Genomic DNA, 13,621 nt, shown 5'->3' on the forward strand with positions numbered 1-13,621 from the left:
GGTTAATTTGGTTTCCTTTGCACACTCTCTGGGTTCAGATTAACACTCTGGAATATGCAGTGTAAAACTCATTAGGGCTGCTTTGCTCTGATATGACATGTCTTAAGCTATATAAATATCTGATCCTGTTCATTTCTTAAAGTATAAAGGACTCGCAGATTGAACCTACAGTAGTGTGTCTTTTTCCCCCAAATCTAATTCACACTTAACTTTCTGCCAGCGGGTTGAGAAAGTAGCTTTTTGCTGCTGTGTACCACAGGTCCATCTCATAAACCGAGCCTGCCAACAGGACATTTAATAGTCTGCTGCTTTTTAAATTAACCTCCTGCTGTATGCGTTTTGTGTGTGTGTGTGTGTGTGTGTGTGTGTGTGTGTGTGTGTGTGTGTGTGTGTGTGTGTGTGTGTGTGTGTGTGTGTGTGTGTGGGGGTGTGTGTGTGTGTGTGTGTGTGTGTGTGTGTGTGTGTGTGTGTGTGTGGTGTGTGTGTGTGTGTGTGTGTGTGTGTGTGTGTGTGTGTGTGCGCGCGTGCGTGTGTGTGTGCCTGAGTGAGTGTGAGGGAGAGATAGAGGGGGAGAGAAGGAGGGAGAGAGAGAGAGAGAGACAGCAGCCTAGTGGCTATCTGCATCTTTTTATTATTACTTTTGTCATTGTTGTTATAGCGCAGTACTTTGTAAGAAGCAAAATTGCATTTAGCTTCTTGTACCTGTATGAGTAGTGACTAATAAAACCTTCTCGATTCTTGATTATTCTTCTTGATTCATACACAGTTTGAGAACAAGTCCCCTAGGGGTCTATACTTGTCTCCCTCCTTTTTTCGCTTCTACACCAAATCTCTTCATCGAAAATAGCCGACCTACAAGCCCTCAACGCGTCACGTGTTGTGAGCCCCAAAAAATGTAGGCCCTCATTTGTAAAGGAACATGTGACAGGGTTGTATTGGTAATCGGAATACTCGCCCGAAAACACGCTCACCCCCATTTTTTGCGCGGACCAGCGGTTCTTGTATTCTTGTAGTTGTTTTACTGAGGATAAGGTTAGAAATACGTTTAGGGTTAGCCATAGTTTCACTGAGGTTACGTTTAGGAATAAGGTTAGGTTTAGGCATAGTTTACTGAGGTTACGTTTAGGAACACCAGGTGATACCGCCAGATTTACCCCGGGCGACTGCGTTTTGGGGCAAGCGTTTTGGTATGCCTTGTGTCGACAAAGACAAAGCCGAGGCGCGCATAGCAGAGCCACGCACACGCACGCACACACACATAGCAGAGGAAAAGTTATAAAGAGTTATGATATATAGGGATGATTTGTAGGCCTATCTTATCAATGACATGAATGAATAATATAATATAACACACGTGTCTCACACACACGTGTCTCTCTCTCTCTCTCTCTTTCACACACCGGAACCCTCTCGGTAATGTTACATCACCATTGCGGTCCAAAATTTAATGGGGGGTCCGCCGTGGTGGTCCGCCACGGGGGTCGGTCGCGGTGGTCCGCCACAGGGATCCACCGCTTGTGTGTGTGTGTGTGTGTGTGTGTGCCAGTGAAAAGGGGAGAAGCTGGATCTGTTTTGGGACGATTTTGACGTTGGAGCACATGCGGAAGTGAACTGCAAAAGTATTGGGTAATAATTAGTTTCATATCAACTGTACATCGTGCAAGTACAGTAACGGTATGAGAAGCAGCTATGCTCCATGTGTCGGCGATTACAAGGGGGAGGGGATTCGAAATTCCTTAAACCAATCCTAAGGGATCCCCATGCCCACCTCCGACTCTCATTGGACAAGACATTTTGTACCGGAAAAGCCCTAGGTTCACATTTACGACACCAGACCAAGAGGCAGTCCACTCAGAGAGTGGGCGGGGTCTATGGTATGGAACCAGGCTAGTAAGGGTCCATTTGGAACTCCCTATAGGAATCGTTAAAAGGAACCGTTAAGGAATCGGAACGTTAAGAGGGAATCGTTAATGAACCGCAATCGTTAAAATCCTATAAGGATCCCAACCCTACTCATGACGTAATAAAGCTTCATTTGAATGTGTTTTTTTCCCCCCCTCCTGCACATTCCACTCACACGCAAGGTGAACCAAATAAGCAGCCCCAGTGAAGCGTATCATATATAATTTCATTTCATTCACAGTGCGACCGTGCACAGAGAATTCCAATCGGCCACGGTGTGTGTGTGCAGCCCGCTAATCTCATCAATTCATCAGCATTCTATGGAAAGAAGAACAGCACAGGAAACCTGTAGGCAGAGCGGAGCGGAGCACTGACAGTCGAGCGTAATTGGGACGAGCGTTTTGTAGCCCCCGCTGCCTAATTTAATCTATGACTATGTACGATGGTGTCGTGCGGCCAAAAATAGCAGATCGACAAGCTCAAAGTGGTGGAAGAAGTGCTCCGATTATATACTTAAGTAAAAGAAGCAATACTCACAATATAAAAAAATATTTTTCAAGGCCTGTATTCAAAATTGTACTTGAGTAAAGTACAGCGGTGTTGGCATAAAAGTATACTTACAGTACCAAAGTAAAAGTACTCAATTTCTTCAAGATTTGTCAAACATTTTTGAAAATACTTGATCTACAAGCTCACGATGCAACCTGTTGTGAGCTTGTACATCAGCTATTTCCGAATAGCCAAAGTGGTTAATGTACTGCATGTTTTCTATTAATAATCTATATCTGCAAAGTCAAATAATTGTAGTGGAGTAAAAAGTACAATATTTGTCTCTGAGATGCAGTGGAGTATATACATTTTTTAAATTCTCAAGTAAAGTAAAGGTACAGAAAACCTGTTTTGAGTAGAGTACTCGAGTACATGTACTTACTTTCCACCACTGCAAATTCACAACACGTTGCGGATGTGTCGTGCAATGACACATAAATATCAAACATGGTACTGTGTCCCATCAGGAGCAACAGCCAGAGAGGTTGTTAAAGATGGATGGATGCTGTGGCACACCCACCCAGGCGTTAAGGAAAGTGCTGTCTGTGTCTGTGTGTGAAAAAAAAAAAAAAAAGATAACACACACAGACCTCAATATTATTTTGGGAGACGTGAGTCTAGTGAGCATCATGTCCAGCCATTACTAAACACCATATGCTTCCTAATTAGAGGGTGGTACAGTAGGCATGTGCACGTGTATAGACATGCCTGTGTACACGTGTGCACACACACACACACACACACACACACACACACACACACACACACACACACACACACACACACACACACACACACACACACACACACACACACACACACACACACACACACACACACACACACACACACACACACACAGTCCACCCTGTCTCACCCGCAGCAATGATCTAGGCCAAATCTCACATGCAAGATAATCCAAGTCAGAGGAGGAGGGTTGGGGAGAGAGAGAGCGAGAGAGAGAGAGAGAGAGAGAGAGAGACAGACAGACGGAGACAGAGAGCTGATGGTTTGCATCATCCATTACCCTTTCCCCTGACACTTGGGATGATGCATTATGACACACCCCTGGAATCACAAATCGTACAAGTGGATAAAACTGAAAAAAAAAGATCACTTCAGTGCTCCATATAAATTCTCAACCATACATACACGTGTCTGAATCTGACCGGCGGTCAGTTTTAAACCATGGCTGCTTAAAATTCACAGTCCCAGTCCACAACTGAAATGGCTGAGCCGCATGGAAGAACATTTATTCTTAAAATGTCATTTAATGCGGCTGAATAATGGAACCAATATTGCATTTTTATGATTTCTGATAGGGTAAGGGGAGGTTCAAAAAGCTCATTTTCTTCCACAGTAAATGCCATATTGGTTCAATTAATCATGTTAATGTTAATATATTCCTAATTTACACATTTTAAACTCCACTTTCAGGGTAACTGAGAACCGTGCACAGTTCAGATGGCCTGAAAACAGGAGTGAATGATTTGGCTGTCTGTTAAGAATCATACTCCAAAAGCATAATGTGCAAAATGAATGTCAAAATATGCAACCAGGGTTTCAAATTGTGGGGTACAAATCACTGTCATTTTAGTGATTTAGGAGTACAGTAGGTATAAAGTGTTCCAACTAAAAGCTATGGAACAAGTCCCACATCACGTGTCTCAATGACTCCCATGCATGGTGCATTAGCTGCCGTTTAGTTTGCCTGGTACCAGAACCGTGCGGCCCATTCCAGTTTCAACTGACTCACACTGGCTTTTCAGAAGAACACAGTATCACGTCTACTGTTTGTGGAATAACTCGTAATTCTATTACTGGGATGTCCAAACAATAATTACATTGAATCTGATTTGTTTTTTTCTGTTTAGACAGCAATGTGAAAACCAAATATGTCATAGCCTATTTAGTAAAAAACAAAAGAGAAGATAATTGTCTCATAACTGGTTCTAGTACTTTGCACTCATCTTGGCTCAAACTGCAGACGTGTACTCATCAGCGCTAAATGGTGATTACAGTTTAGCTAGCCTCATAGCATAATTAAGTCATTTTTTGGCCAAATTGACATTTCTGCCTAACTCTACTCTCCTAACACTGCTGCTTCATTGTGTGGTATTGCCTATGTTCTCAGCCTATCAGAATGCTTGTTACACTCCTAAAGGGATTTTAAGTCAACTTTTTGACTTAGGCAGAAATGATTTTTGGATGCAACAAGCATTCCGATCAGAACATAGGCAATAAGGCAGGATGAATCAGCAGTGTAATAAGGCCAGTCCACACCAATGCAACTCCTTGCAACTGCTTGCAACATGTATCCACTTGCAACTACTTGCAACCATATATCCCCAATGGCAGGATAATTGCATTATGCAAGGAGTTGCATTGGTGTGGACTGGCCTTAAAACCATGTTGTTGCAAGGAGTTGCAACTAGTTGCACTGGTGCGGCCTGGCCTTTGGGAGTAGAGTTAGGCAGATATAAATACAGGCAGATAAACATGACTTAGACAAAATTAGTTTTTTTCCTCATGATTGCTTAAGTCAACTAGATGACTTAGGCAGATAGTGATTTTTCATTTCTTCTTTCCTGAAAACCTTCAAAATATGACTTAGGCAATTATGCAATCAGGGTAACGAATTTATGCTCCGTCGTATGATGGTGTCACACACCAAAAATAGCAGATCTACAAGCTTTACAGATCACTACTTTTGTTGTACGACTAAGTATAAATCAGACTTATAGCCTTATCCAACCCGCCAACTTTGTGGTGTAAGGGGATTTATTTCAGCTCAGTGGATTCAGACTTTAGCATCACCTGAATGTCACACTAAATAAAATAACAGGAGGGCTTTAGGCTATGCCTCTGTAATAGACTCAACATTCATTATTTGTGAACTTGATGAGCCAAACACTTCAATACACTTAAAGGCCTATAGATTGGCTGGGGTCTTAAATGTTTTTCAGGCCAAGGACCCCTTAGTGGAGAGACAGGTGAAGCATGGACCCCCTACAGTATATTACATATATTCATATTAAACTTTTTCCATTGGTTTCATAGATTCCCGGAACCCCTGTTGAAGACCCCTTGATTAGAGTTATAGACAATAAAAGTCAGCTCTGAGAGGGGATTGACGATTTACTGATACCATTGGTACATCTGATCAGCCTTAATAAGCTACATGTCAACTCCACAAAATGTCTTCAAAAGATGCTGGTGTAAGAACAACCTTAAAGGCACAATCCCACTTTTTTCCCCTCTCTCTCTTTTGTTTGAGATGAGTGGTTACACTGGTTAGCCACACAAATATGGAGCAATGGTGATGTACAGTACATGAAAAGTCCAGTGGTTCTCAACGTGGGGTCCTGGGGGGTGGGGGGGGGGGGGGGGCGTTCCAGGGGGTCCCCAGCTCGATTGATAGTTAATGCTCACCATTACTACACGTACAAGTAAATACAGCTAAGAGAACATACAAGAATGTTCACCGTTATCACTACAGTACACAGTAAAGCCAAATGACAAACCATATCCGACCAAATCATGTCCAACAATAAAAATGTTCTTGACTTGGACTCGGTGTCCCAGAGATAACAATCTTATTAAATTGGGGTCCTTGAAATTAACCACTTAAACACTATACATTGAACGGCGTCCCCCAGGGCTCTATACTAAGCCTGCTCTCGTTTTCGCTCTACACTAAATATCTTCACAGAAAATAGCTTATCTACAAGCTCACAGGGCTTGTGGATCTGCTATTTTCGCCGAATGTTGGCCCCCAGAATGGGGACAGTAGGGTTCAAGTGGTTAAAAGAGGTTGAGACTCCGTGTTTGGTCTTGTAACAAAGTAAGACAGCAGTGCTACACTTGTAAGGCAATTATAAGTCATGGGTTCTCAGCGGGGTCATGGACATATCATTTAATTGAATCGATTCAATTACTTTCAGCCAATTAAATCCATAATTGGAAGCGCCCAATATTCATCGGGGAATATTAAGGATTGCGTCTTTAAGGCTACATGTGTGTACAGGCCTATATGAAAGTTATGTCGACCAAAAAAGGCATATACTGAAATAAATTACCTCAACATTGCAAATGCAAATTATGACACACCATCAAACTTGTGCATTTATGTTATCAGTTCAGAAGTCATATCTTTGAACCACAACAAAACAGGAATAACAAAAGGAATGTTTGCTATAGATCAAAGCTGGGTATAAAAAAGTATTTGGTAAAAGACCCTACTGGCAAAGCGATTTTAGGGAGACAGCCTTCCGCTTAAACGGGTCATCATCATCAGTCACTTAAACCAGTGGTTCTCAAAGTGGGGTCCTTGAGTGGGTTCCAGGGGGTTCCCAGCCAAATTAATAGTTGGGAACCAAATTGACCCTTATGTGTCTGTAACTCAGAGAGTGTACAAATGTACACTCTCAGACTTAAATGAACACTGATGATGATACTACAGTGTAGATTGGGGGTCCCGTTGATCAAAATGGTATCAAATGTGGGTCCGTGGCATAATGCATATCAAACTGGGGGTCCTTGAAATTGAAATGGTTGAGCATCACTGCTATAGCCGTAAAAATCTTCTCTTATGGGGGTCCCAGGCATATCTCTTCAAATGGGGATCCGTGGGCTATTATGTGTAAATTTGGGGGTCCTTGACAAAAGTTTGAGAACCACTGACTTAAACCCTATATGCTTAGTTGACTGGGGTCTCCCAGGGCTCTATACTAGGAGTGCTAGTACTTCCGTCCAAACCGCGAATGTTCGCCCCCCAGAATTCTTCTGCCTACACATACGTCATGTTCTAGTATGAGCGAATAGGTGAACGGAATCAACGTCACGTGATTCCTTGATTGGCCTGGAGTCTGGGTCAAACAAAGGTGCTGATTGGTTAAAAATCCGGATGTGTGTCTCAATGAATAGGGCCACTATAGGGTTAAGTGGTTAACATATTGGGACGTCACTGTGCGCTCGATTCCCGTTTTAAATCCTCCACGCTGTTGAAATGATTGGCCAGCTCCTGTAACACAGCAGTCCTGCCCAGGTGGTCGTTCCGTCTCTTCTCCATCACCATGTCCTCCAGACTCTGAAACTCCAGCACGTGCGCGTGTTTGTCCGAAAGCAGTATTTTCAGCCGGTACGGCTGCTTCCCAATCCGTATCTCTCCGCCCATCTTGAACTCCCGCTTGCCGAAGCGGCACCAGGCGGCGAAGCACTCCGAGTTCCGCCAGCTCAGCTCGCGGTCCTTCAGTCCCACCTGCTCCATGGCGTTCTGGACCACCACGTCCGCGCCCAGGGGCTTGAACCTGTAGAGGTCGTTGACGATCCGGCACCTCCTGCCCTGGCTGGCGTCCGTCAGGAAGCTGTTCTTCACCTCGGACCGGTGCAGGTGCACCACCTGGAAGTCGCCCACGTACACGGCCCAGTGTGGGTACTGGCCGGTGGCCACGAACTCCACCAGGTCCCCCGCCTTGCACCTGTTGGGAGGAATGTGAATCAAACTAATAGATTTAATCGACTATAAAAAACAAAAAATATATATAATCAATTCTTATTTTGGGAATGTCATCATAGACAAAAACCAAAAAGTTGACAAATTTCAAAAACATTCACAAATAACGAAAATAGCTGTGTTATAAATGTGTTGTGAGCTTGTAGATCGGCTATTTTCACTATTTTTGCGTGACACCATTGAGCTACAAAGAATGCTTAGATGCTTAATCAATTTGTTTAGATATGAAAAGTTAAAACAATATTAAATATTATATCGATCGAAAAGGAAATCGTTAGAATAATAATCGCCATAAAGGAAAATCGTCGGCCGTGCAGCCCTAACCTGTTGAGCAGGTTCTCCGGCGAGGCAGCCTCCAGTTCGGCGGCGGTCTTCTCGTAGATGCACTCGTCGCGGTAGTACACGGCGCACTCCACCTCGTCGCGCGGGTCGTAGGGCTTCTCCTCCCGGTTCTGCTGGTCCTTGTTGATGTCGCTGCCGTCGGCCGCGGTGCCGCCGTCCTGCTCCAGCTCGTCGTCGTCGCTGGAGAATATGTATGACACCCCGATCCGAGGTCCGGGCCCCCCCCCGCCGCCGCCCCCGCCGCCGCCGCCGCCGCCCTCCTCCGGACCCGGGTCCAGACCGTTGGGGTCCACGGTGGGAACTTCGGCGTAACTTAGATGTGACAGCTTGTCCACCTGGTTGCCCATATATGCCACCTGGTCGACGGCGAGTAATGCGATCTGCAACTCCGCCTTATCGGTAGCAACTACCAGTCGCAAAACATCCCCACCATCTGTCAGCCAGCCAGCCACCTTACCTACCGACGGTCAAAACTCACCCTCTTGGCGGACAAAACTTCATCAAAACGCGCGTCAAGTGTCCCCAAATAGGGAATTACGCACAGATCTCGGCGATCTTCTGATTTTGTAGATACGTAGACCCCGGGCAAACAATGGCCGATCAACAAGTGTCTTGAGGGAAAACGCCAGCAACAACAAAAAAACGTACAGGAATGGAAAATCCAACCAGGTGTCGCCCTATAGCCTCACAACACACCTGCTCCTAAATTCACCCCCCGTGCGTAAAGTAGTTTCATAAGGCTGTCGCATGTGGACAAATGAGTCATCAATCCAATCAAAACATTAAAAAGGGTGATAAATGCGTTCCACGCCGTAGATGATATACTGTAAAAGAGTCGTCAGTTAGAAAGCAGGCTTCCTCGCTTCCTTCCGCACACTATCGTTCCAGCAGAGCAGAGCTCCCATAGTGAAGGGCTGCTATGCATACACTACTACACACACACAACCGCACACGCACCTCCACAGCGGCTTCTGTTTTTAAAGCGGCAGTGCATCTATCTGTCACCTCCTACAGTCTACAACAGTTTCCCAAACAGTGGGGCGGGACCCATTTGTGGGTCGCAGACACATTTTTATGGGTCACGAGTAAAATATCCCTTTATGTTTTGTTTCCTACATTTTGATAAAAAAATAAAAATAATCCCCAAAAAGGCAAAAAAAAATCATGAATTAGAAACAAATTAAATGATTTTTGAATAAATAAATCAAAAATCTTAAGAAATCCCATAAATTAGAAAACAAGTTTAAGAAGTAGTAAAAAAGCCTGAAGCGACGCTTCACGCTGCGTTGTGAGCTTGTAGATCTCCGATTTTCACTAGTTCAAACGTCTGATTTCTCTTTTGGGTCTTGAGCTAAAAGGTTTGGGAACCACAACCTACAACTAACCCATAGCCCGCAGGGATGGTGTTGTGCCAAGGTACTTACCCCCGTCAGGATGTGTTCCCTCAGTGTAATGCAATGCATCCATGGGTCAGTAGGCTACCGTTAGGTTAGGTCTGCCAAATGTTGGATCTCAGAATGTGATTGATTGTTTTCCCCCCTTGCTCCCCCTGCCCCCCTCTTCTGCTTCCCTTTCTCTTTATATGGAAATAACAAAAAACAATGGAGCTTGCACGAAAACGAATTACACCCTCTGTTTTACACCTGTAATCCTGGGATGTGACAACAACCTCCGATTGTCTTGATTCTGATTCAGAATGTGTTCCCTCTTCATCCCCCTGCAATACAAATATCAGCGAGGGAAGGTCGGTTTTAAAACATGGTTTAAAACAGATTTTTACCATGTTCATAGTTCATTGTTTCAAGATATTTGCTTGGGTTATAAAAACAAATGTTTTGATGATCATACAGCTATCTATTTATCTATCTATCTAATTGATTTGTGCTGATATGCATTGTATTGAACACATTCTTTTATGGGTTGGCCTATACCAAATTTGCCCAACCTATTAGGCTATGCATTATTTTGGTGGGGGGAGACACAGACGTGTAGGCCACAGTCCACAGGCCAATAGTACCATGTGTGTTTGGCTACTTCATTGTCAGGCAGCCAATGGTTTTAGCTACCAAGCAAATTAATTATTCACAAGTCTGCCGTCCTAGGAATAAACATATGCAAACTGGAGCATTTCCTAGATTTCCCAGAGGAAAGACTATTGTGTTTAAACATTGCAATTACGTTGACCGACTATTTATAACAAATTAGTCCGTAGACATCTAATGTTCTAATGTATGGTTTCATCATATCTGGTAAGTTACACACCTTTGTTTAATAATGCTGTCAACGGTTGCCTGACAGCTATCCAATCACATCTCGACGGTCCCCTGGGCTATGGGACCAGACTCTAGCATCTCCTCCCCGCCCTCCTCCCCCTCCCGACTGTCTCTTCTCTTCCAATTTTCAGACTATACACTCAGCAGCACAAAGCATGCTGTGTAACCAAAAATCACATTAAAAAAACATTAAAAAGTTTCACCTGCCCATTTATTAAATATGCAACACAATACACACACACACACACATATATATATATATATATATATATATATATATATATATATATATATATATATATATATATATATATATATATATATATATATATATATATATATATATATATATATATAAAATATGCATTACAGTAAAGTGATGTACATTTGTGATGTGTCTGTATACGAACACAATTGGCCCGTGTTCGGAGGAGGGAAGCCAGACAGGGAGGGTGATAATTGTCACTGCACATACTCCTATGGGCTGGGGCGGCACCTGTCAGTGGGGAGGGTCGGGGCGGGAGGAGTAGAAAGAAGGCTCTACATCCTCCCGGTAGGGGCTCCTCACTGGCAGGTGAGCCAGTAGGATACAACAGTAGTGACTATATCATATTATATTTTGTCCACATCGCAGCCAAGCCCTAATTGTATGATGATGGGGACATGTTTACTGTTCCCATGCACCTGTCTGTCACAGGAACCAATGCTGTCCTTTGCTCCCTCCTTGTGGGACTACGTATTTGTCTCCATTACATGTGTAGTGGCATCTGATCTGCGTAAGCAATCGAAAGCAGAGCCACACTGGCTCGGAGGCACGGGGGCTATTTTCTCATCATGTATCCCACAGGCAAGGGTGAATGTGCACAGCGTGCCCCCGAAAAATGGCACCTTGCAGCTGCTTCTTTGTGGAAAACACCTGTCTTGAATGTGTGTGTGCATGTGTGTGTGTGTGTGTGTGTGCCTGTGAGTGGGAGATGTACTGAGAAATGAGTAATGGGGTGTGTGTGTGTGTATGTGCACGACAGGCTTGAGATGAAAACATGTGCTAAAGCAGCAATCCGGGGGTTATTTCAATGAATAAAGTGTTATTTTAACCAATCTGTATTTCAATACAATATAAGCACATCTGCAGTGGTTGGAGGAGGTCTCCCTACTCTTCCATTTAGACCCTGTTATTGTCAGCCTCGGGTAGTACATCTACAGTACTGGTTGACAAGTAGGCTAGCACCGCCTGAAGCTCATAAGTCCAATATCTCCCTTGGCCAAGTAGTCCATGAGCCAGAGCCCCAAAATTGAGCAAAAATTATCGAAAGAGTGGGCAAAACCAAACCTATATTAAATTGTTCATAGGGTCAATACGAGTAAATAAATATATGATAACCTCTCCACAGGAGCAGCTTTTTCATGGTTATCACACATTTTGTTATTTTCCCCATACGTACATGACAGGTGAAAAAAATGACAAAATTTAAAAAAGAGTTATCATAATGAAACTTCCTGAGTTGATTACTTACATGAAGACAATGATTTATCGTATTACAAGTTTTCTGAAATTGTATATTTAAATATGCAAATTAGGCATTTAGTCCATGAGCCAGCGCCCCAAAATTGAGCAGATATTGAATATTCCCTCGTTAAAAACCTTTGAATCCAACATCTTAACAAAATGAAATAAGTATGTTGACTCTGGCTTTGTCCAATGTTGATTCTGGAAAGTTATGCAAATGTTGGCATATTATCCTATGCCTAATTTGCATATTTAAATATACAATTTCAGAAAACTTGTAATACGATAAATCATTGTCTTCATGTAAGTAATCAACTCAGGAAGTTTCATTATGATAACTCTTTTTTAAATTTTGTCATTTTTTCACCTGTCATGTACGTATGGGGAAAATAACAAAATGTGTGATAACCATGAAAAAGCTGCTCCTGTGGAAAGGTTATCATATATTTATTTACTCGTATTGACCCTATGAACAATTTAATATAGGTTTGGTTTTGCCCACTCTTTCGATAATTTTTGCTCAATTTTGGGGCTCTGGCTCATGGACTAAAGAGCTGGATTCCCTTTAGGATGAGAGGTAGAGACGTTTGGTTTCCCATGGGGGAGATCACAGCGTGATCTAATATGAGAGTGACGACACTTGCGTTGACTACCATCGCAAGAATGGAATGCGGAAATGCTCGTTCTACGTCAATGGTATAGTTCCAATGTTTGGAACTATAGCCCATAGCGGCCCGCTTTGCGGCGATATCAAAGCGTGTCATAACTCTCTCTCTCTATGGGTCTGGGAGGTCCAGGTTCGAATCCCAGGTGTTAACAGTTGCAATTAGCCTACCAGGTGTCTCTTGAGAATGAAACCTCAGGTATCTATGAGATTGCCTGTATAAATAACGGTTAAAATACATAATGTGATGAAGGATGAAAAACATCCAAGCACCCTCTGTTTTGAAAGCTCCCCAAAATCGTGAATAGAATAGAACGTTTCAACATTTTCAGTTGAAACGTTATGCTATTCTAATACATTCAGAATTTGGGGCAGCTTTCAAAACAGAGTGTGGATCTTCTTCATTTGCTGTTTTTTGAATCCTGCACCTGTCAAAATTGTTTTGCGGATGTGCGTGCATTTTCTTGAGCTAAAATAAATAACTCACCTCTCTTTGTCGGGAGAGGACACAAAACTTGCAGATTGTAGCTTTAAACTGTGGACAAGAAGACAGCAAGAGAAGAGGGAGGGGGTGAGGGATAGAGAGGGGGGTCTGTACACCATTAGCACCACCAGGGCAGACAGGATGCATAACACAGCTTCCTCCTGACCTCAATCTTCAGCTGGGATCTACCGGTGGAGCCTACAGGAGCTTGCACACCCTGCAGGGTCAAAGATATATATTGTCGCTGTCAGGTGGAAACCTTGCATGTCCAAAACTGTTACTTTTCAGGAAGTGGAAAAACAAATAACCTGTGTTCCAATGGATCCAATCTGGTTATTATTTGGTAGCTCTTGTTAATACTTTTCATTGCTTAAATATTTATAAA

General features: G+C 43.2%; 1 protein-coding gene across 1 annotated transcript; it reads right to left on the reverse strand.

Moving 5' to 3' along the window:
- Positions 1-6,563: 6,563 nt before the first annotated feature.
- On the reverse strand, positions 6,564-9,264 carry lratd2a (LRAT domain containing 2a). Its single transcript, XM_080442996.1, has 2 exons — positions 8,291-9,264; positions 6,564-7,931 (listed from the first exon to the last, which is right to left on the reverse strand). The coding sequence occupies exons 1-2, from the start codon at positions 8,653-8,655 to the stop codon at positions 7,415-7,417; spliced, it is 882 nt and encodes a 293-aa protein (XP_080299122.1). The 5' UTR covers positions 8,656-9,264; the 3' UTR covers positions 6,564-7,414.
- Positions 9,265-13,621: the final 4,357 nt, after the last annotated feature.

The sequence above is a fragment of the Gymnoscopelus braueri genome (genome assembly GCF_963280865.1).
Source record: "Gymnoscopelus braueri genome assembly, chromosome: 11".
NCBI classification, from domain to species: domain Eukaryota; kingdom Metazoa; phylum Chordata; class Actinopteri; order Myctophiformes; family Myctophidae; genus Gymnoscopelus; species Gymnoscopelus braueri.

Coding starts and splice junctions, on each gene's coding strand:
- lratd2a (XM_080442996.1), bottom strand. CDS start 8,655: ATGGGCAACCAGGTGGACAAGCTGTCACATCTAAGTTACGCCGAAGTT. Junction 7,932..8,290: donor CCGGAGAACCTGCTCAACAG/GTTAGGGCTGCA, acceptor TCCTCCCAACAG/GTGCAAGGCGGGGGACCTGG.